Below are 7,233 nucleotides of genomic sequence, written 5' to 3'. Positions count from 1 at the left end.
GGTTTTTACCGGTATCTTGACTCTACTTGAACTTTAAAAACTCATGTATTATCATTTTACCCCCTTAACATTTGATGCTACTATCAATTTTTTTCTTAATATTATTTTTTAGTCATTTTACCCCAACACTAACGGTCAAACATAATGGAGTTTATTAATTCAAGTGATAAGACATGTTTAACCTTTAAAATTATTATCATTTTACCCCCATAAACTATAACCTTATTATCAATTTACCTTCTAGACTTATTTTTTAGGCAATTTATCCCACCATTAAACCAACTTAACAAGTTAAAAAATTTTAGAAAATAGTACCCTCTTTTTTGTATAATAAAAACAATAAAAAGTTTAGAGTAGCTCTTCTCTTTTTCAGTATCAAGAAAAAAAAGTCAAAACATTAGTCTCTTTCTTTTTGCCAATCTTATTAATATTGAAAAAAAAAAAGAAAAATAGGGGAGGGAGAGAGATAGCTCAATTCTTTTTTTTAATACAAACAAGAAAGAATTCAATATTTTTATCATTTTAAATTAAATTACTTTTCTGTTTATTACCCAATTCCAATCCCGAGAACATTAAATTAACACGATAATATTAGATTCTTCCTTATTTTCTTTCTTAGCAAAATCTAATTTTCTGTCTTCTTCTATCGTATCTCCTTTTATTTTCCAAGTATTAATAAGTGTGAAAAAAATTTGTGAAAACCCTTTTATTTTTATGTTTTTGGAATCTTAGAGTGAAAAAAAGGAAGAATAATTATTCCAAAATTTTATTTTTAATTATATTAAAAAAGGTAAATACATTTAAACATTTTTTAACATACCTTTTAGATTAACAATAGGGTAAAATATTTAGAGAGTAAAGCAATTATATCACTATAATTTAAAGAGATAAAGTGATAATAACAATGTAGTAATGCTGTAAAATAAAAGGGTATTTATGTCAAAAATGTATTAACATACTGAGTTGAATTACCTATGGGGTGAAATGACTAAAAGATAATATTAGGGGGTAAATTGATAGTAATGATATAGTTTAGAGAGATAAAGTAATAACATCCCTAAAAACTATTACTCGCCTATCTCCTCTAATTCCAACTTTTTTAAAAAAAATTTGCACCATATTCTGGAAAATTAAGATTTTTTTTTGTCAAATTAAGATTCTGGAAAATTAAGATTGAGAAACTAATTGTAGGGGAGGGAAAATATTTTGATACCACAAATGCCCTATCGTACCCCTACTAATTTAGGTCCACATTTTAATTAGTTTGAATTACATTTTCCCCCCACGTTATATACCTATTTCACATTGTCCTTTCAAATTTTGTTTATCAGCATCAAACCCCTCTTTATTTGAATTTTAAGTGTGAATGGATAGATATGCCCCTATTCTTATGCTTTTATCTCTTTAGTTTTCCCTTATCGTTTCTTTTATTAGTTTGATTTCTTTTGCTCACTTTCTTTTTCTTAATTTTTCCTCTTCTTCCTTTTTATTCTCCTTTATTTTCTACCCACTATCTGTTTTTGTTCCCCGTCGCACACTTGGGATGATTTCTTCTTCTTCTTCTTCTTCTTTTTTTTTTTCAATCTCATTGTTTTAAATTTTTTTTGCAATATCTTTTCTTATAATATTTTGCTATGATTCATCATGAAGTATAGCATATTTACAAAATTCGTTGTAATTAAATACATTATATAAGATTATGTATAAATAGTTAATCAATTGATCATTGTTTTTTGTATCACAATAGGTTATCAGTCATCAACTACACGAATAAAATTGTTATCTTGTTATTCTTGTATACATAATTGTTTGATTTGTTTTATATACAAATGAAAATCCGCTGCCTTTTGAGTTTGGAAATGTGAGTGGTGGTTATTTCGGTGGGCTGGAGCTTGAAGAAGGGCCTGCTGATTTACATTTGTGGTGTCATTGGTCAGCTAGTCCTGTTTCTTCATTGTTAAGATCCCAAACTTTTTTATTAGTCCACTTTTTTCTGCATTATCTTTATTTAATTTTTTTTCTATTTTTTGTTCCTTTAGGTGGATTGTATGCAATTTATTCATTTATGGGAGAAGGTGCCAATAATAGAGCACCAAATTGCAACAGACTAAAACCCCATGGAAAAAATGTAAAAGAATGAACTTTTGTTTTTCAATGCTTTTCCATTGGATAAAACAATGCTCAGTCTCAGCCAATGTTGAAGATTTCTCTCTTCAGAAAGAGTGACATGGATAGTGATTGAGGAGTCAAGGAAAGCAGCCAAAGTATGGAAACTCTTAGAAGGAAAAATTGGTTGCTGTGATGGAAGATGATCAATGCTTAACTGGAATTAGTGTGGCAATAAACCTGTTCTTATATGGAAAACGGAATCCAAATGTTTAATTAGGTAGGACTTGAACTAATTTGCCCATTTCAATGAAATAATTATCTTTGCTCTCAGTTGACTTCTTGTAGGTGAATGGCTTGATAGACAAAGTAAGCAACCATTTTAACATTGCACATAAGAGTGGATTGGCTTATGAAAAGAAATCCAATGTCTTACAAGAACATTTAATTTCTAAAGCTTCTCATCAAACACAAGATACAAAGCTAGAAATGAAGGTCTATCTATGAAAGTATACTTTGGTCTGCTATGTTTTATTTCTCCTTCTGCTTATCCCTGGTAACTTGTAAACTAATTTGTCCACAAAATCAGAGTATACATCAGCCCAAGGTCTTCTGAATGCAAAGATGAGGTAAGGTACCAGAATGCCAACAAGAAATCCCAATCCAAGGCTCAAATAGAACCATTCATCAATCAATCCTTCATTGCTATCATTTTCAGTTTTTGATCCGTTTCCTGAACCCCCATTTTGGCACTCTAACCTCAGAGGAGCTCCACAAAGTCCCAAATTTCCCTCAAAAGAAGATGCAGTGAAAGTTGACATTTGTCCGTTATAAGGTACCGTACCTGATAAGTAGTTGTTTGATAGATTAAGATAGCTCAAGAATGATAGCGAAGCCATTCTTGATGGAATTTCACCAGAGAGTTTGTTGCTTGAGAGATCAAGGGATGACAGTTGCTTCAAATCTGAAATGCTTCCTGGAATTTCACCTGTGATTTGGTTTCTTGACAGGTTTAAAACCATCAGGCCAGATAACTTTGATATTTCCACCGGGAAATTTCCATAGAAGTTGTTGTCTGAGAGGTCTATGGCTGTCAGAAGGGAAAGAGTTTTGGTATACTTTTGAAATTGATTCTTCAGATTGATCACCAACTTTTCTTCGTAGTAAAGGCCTCTATATGCCCCATACAATAGATATTTCAGTATCTTCTGCTCTACTTGCATGGCTTTTAGGTTTCCCAAGTTTGCTGGAATTCTGCCAGTTAAATTATTCCCTGCTAGATCAAGAACCTGGAGCGAACTCAAATTTGAAATCGCGTCTGGAAGGTCTCCTGAAAATTCATTTTCCCTTAACTTAAGGATTCGAAGATTGGAGAAGCTGTTGGCAAACCATGATGGTATGCTACCAGATAATCTGTTATTTCCAAGATCCAGGGTCTCCAAGCTTGATAGATTCTTCAAAAAAGCAGGAAGCTCATCTGATAACAAATTGTCATTTAAGTGCAGAGACTGAAGCTGGCTCAATTGGCCCCAAGATTGTGGAATCATTCCAGATAACTTATTGTTTCCAAGGTCTAAAGCCTTCAAATAAGAACAATTCCCTATGCTTGCAGGAATGCTTCCTGTTAATTTATTCACGGAGAGATCAATAACTTGCAGTGATGGCATTTCACCTAGGGAGGTAGGTATCTCCCCAGCAAGCTCATTGTTGGAAACGGAGAGGAAGATCAAGTCTGGCATGATTTGACTTATATTCACTGGGATAGGACCAGAAAAATGATTGTTTGAGAGATCAAGTAACTCAATGGGGACAAGAGGAAGAGGGATGGGTCCTGTAAAGATATTGGAGCTCAAATCCACATCTGCAAAAGGTGCCACTTCCAATGGAGTTGGTAGCTGACCTTCTAAGTTGTTGAAAGAAACATTCAATAATGACAGGTTAGCAGAGATATCCCAAAACCAGATAGGGATGGACCCTGATATACTTGCATTTGAGATGTCAAGGAACTTAATCGCCTTTTGAGATTGAAGCCAAGTTGGAAATAATGGACCCATTTGGCATGAACCAGTATCGAGATTTCGAATTTGGAAAGGAGGAATCCAAATGGAGCTTACATTCAGGATGAAGGAATTTGCTGAGAGCCGCAAGATCTTTAGTTTATTCAGCTTTAAAAAATGAGTTTCAGTTAGGATACCTGTCAACTGGTTAAAAGCAACATCAAGGACTGACAGCTCAGACAGGAGGCCAAATGTCTCTGGTAAAGTCCCACTTAATTTGTTCCCTGCTAATCCGATATTTGTCAGATTTTGAAGTGTTCCTAAAGAAGATGGTATAGGACCTTCAAGCATGTTGGCAGCCAATCCCAGTGTTTGAAGACTTTTGAGCTTCCCCAACCACTCTGGTATTTTACCATCCAGTTGATTGTTGCCTAATTCTAGGCAAAACAGATTAGCTAAAGCATTCCCAGAAACACAGCTTTCAGTTCCGCCAAGCAATTCAGGTAGAGTTCCTGTTAAATTATTGCTAGACAAATCAAGATACTCCAAGTTGTAAAGTCTGCCAATAGTACTTGGTAATCCACCTTGAACGTTGTTAACAGATAAATCAAAATGCGTGAGAGATGTCATGTTCCCAACGTTTGCTGGAAGTTTCCCATGTAATTTGTTTGAAGATAAAGAGAGAACCTCAATGCTTTTCCAGCTTCCCTTGAACAGTTCGGAACAACTGGCACTAAGGTTGTGATTCAAAGCAAGATCCAAGTACCTTAGCCTTGGAAGCTCAGCCAGGCCAAGTGGAATTCTCCCCCTAAGCTGGCAGCTGTCGAAATCAACATACTCAAGGCTGCTGATGTTGACAAGCCAATCTGGGATCGAGTCCAGTCCATTAAAGCTGAGGTCCAAAACAGCAAGTGAAGTGAAGTTGACAACACTAAGAGATGAAAGGGAACCAGATAAGCTACAGGTTTCAAAATGAAGTTCGGTTATATTGGGTAGCATGTTTAGAACATGAAAAAAATCTGAATGAACTAGAGAAAGGTCCACCTGGTTCATCTCAAGATGTTTCAAAGAAACAAGGCCACCCACCCACTGGAAATTATCGACACTTAAGGTTGACAATTCTGAAGAAACATCAAGATACTGCAAGCTAGAAAGGTTTCCAAGGGATGGAGGAATTATACCAGTAAATCCAGCTTTCGACAGGTTCATATACTGCAAATTCCTTAAAGAACCAAAAAAATAAGGAATTGGGATATCCTGAAATGTGTTGAAGCTCAAGTCTAAATGCGTCAAGGACCTCAGTTTTAGCAATGAAGGTCTAATCTCTCCACTCAAGTTCCAAAACCCGTACCTGGTAGTGCTATTCACTGGATAGGGGTTGCGGAGGTCAATCTTGATAACAGCACCAGTATTGTCATCACAAGCTATTCCCCTCCATAAGCAGCAGGCTCTGGCCCGCCATGATGAAAGCCGATTTTCAGGATCATTAAGGCCATTTTTGAAGTCAAGAAGAGCTTCAAGATCATTAGCTGAACAATTCACCATGACTGCATCAGCTCCAAGGACAGAGTCCCATGCCATTAGCTGAAAAATGAATGCAAGCAGAGCAATAACTGGAAAAAACTCCATAGGCTTCAACAGTAGGCAAAACAAAACACATCAATGATTCATTGTTCTGAAAGTCTCTTCTCTACATATATATAGACTTTAGTTTTTCTTGAACTACAGGGTAATTTCATTTTCAATGGGAAAATCTCAAACAATGATTTTTTTGGGAGAATGATGAGCATATAAAGTACGATTGCTCTCTGCTACAAGTCAACGGGCTTTGCTAATGCTTCAATGAGCAATTGACAGGTGCCGAACCTGTGCAATAATAAATACCTACTCGAGAAAAATACAGATTTTGTATATAGCGGTGAGTAGGGTCGAATCCACAGGGACTGGGGATAATTCGTTTCTTCTAGAGTCCAAAGTATGGGGGGTTTTGGATTAAATGCTAACTAAATAAATTAACTGCAGAAAATAATTAATTAAAAGAAATGATTGGGGAAACTCTAGCCAAGGGTACACATCAGAAATGGTTCATGCACTGATCATTGATGCAGAAATAATTCCAACATTTAGCAGTAGATTAGTTATAGTTGTCATGCACGCGATAAACAACCAACCCTTCCTTAATTTCTCGATAGCTAAGGTACGACCGTTAGCTATTTCTCTAACCCAAAAATAACCCTAGGTACGACCGTAAGATTTAATTTCTAGATTGCATTAATAATTAGAAAGGCCCAATCCTAACCAACAAACACGCTACGAGGGTTTGTTTAAATTAGATCATATGCTCCCCTGACATAAACCCAATTACGCCAGTTGCTACTGAGGTAGAGATAACGAACAATTACGGATTCAATTACCCCTATTTAGCAAAAATAGCCTATATGAATAATTAATTATTGCGCACTAATCAATCATACACAAGGCCATAGCAATTAAAATCAAGGAACATATAAATACCAATAAATGAAGAAAATAATTAAAACAGATTCGATCTCACAGTAATTGTCGAACCAAATCGTCAGTTGTCCCCTTGACTAGAAAAGCTTAACCACGCCTCATGAGAAAATCTCCCCGTTGGAAAATATTGTCGAACACCTGGCGTGTGTCAGAGGCCAGTCTAAGGAAAGAAAGAAAAGAAACTAAAACTAAACTAAAACTAGAGATGTCCCTGCTACTCTACGTTATCCCTATTTAAGCAACAAGAGGAAGATGACTAAAGGCTATCTAGGTGGTCCCCACATATGTGGACAAAACCCTCCAAGTACTTCTTGTTCCAAGTCTCTTTCCCGTAGCTTTCTTTTAAGAGCCCAAATGACTAGATGCTTTCCACTAGCTTGTGGTCCCCCACCAATTCAAGGGCCCAAGAATTGAAGCCCTTAGAAGTCTCCCTATTCCCATAAAAGTCCCTCCTTTTTGGTAATTTTCTGCTTTGTTCCTGAAATTAAACTCCAATACCAAATATAAGTAAATATTAATAATTAAAACAATATTTGGCAAGAATAAAAGGGGAAATTAATAATAAAATTACTAACAATTAACACCCTATCAATTCCCCCCACACCTAAATCATGCT

At 35.6% G+C, this 7,233-nt stretch overlaps 1 protein-coding gene across 1 annotated transcript; it reads right to left on the bottom strand.

Annotated features, from left to right (window-relative positions):
* Window positions 1–2,603: 2,603 nt before the first annotated feature.
* On the bottom strand, window positions 2,604–5,672 carry LOC113724221 (receptor-like protein EIX1). The gene has a single exon (XM_027247146.2). The coding sequence runs from the start codon at window positions 5,646–5,648 to the stop codon at window positions 2,631–2,633; it is 3,018 nt and encodes a 1,005-aa protein (XP_027102947.2). The 5' UTR covers window positions 5,649–5,672; the 3' UTR covers window positions 2,604–2,630.
* Window positions 5,673–7,233: the final 1,561 nt, after the last annotated feature.

This window comes from Coffea arabica, chromosome 2c (assembly GCF_036785885.1).
Source record: "Coffea arabica cultivar ET-39 chromosome 2c, Coffea Arabica ET-39 HiFi, whole genome shotgun sequence".
Lineage (NCBI taxonomy): Eukaryota > Viridiplantae > Streptophyta > Magnoliopsida > Gentianales > Rubiaceae > Coffea > Coffea arabica.
This window is presented reverse-complemented; position numbering and strand designations above follow the sequence as displayed.

Bases quoted from the DNA above. Each gene is read 5' to 3' on its own strand.
- LOC113724221 (XM_027247146.2), bottom strand. From the start codon at position 5,648: ATGGTGAATTGTTCAGCTAATGATCTTGAAGCTCTTCTTGACTTCAAA.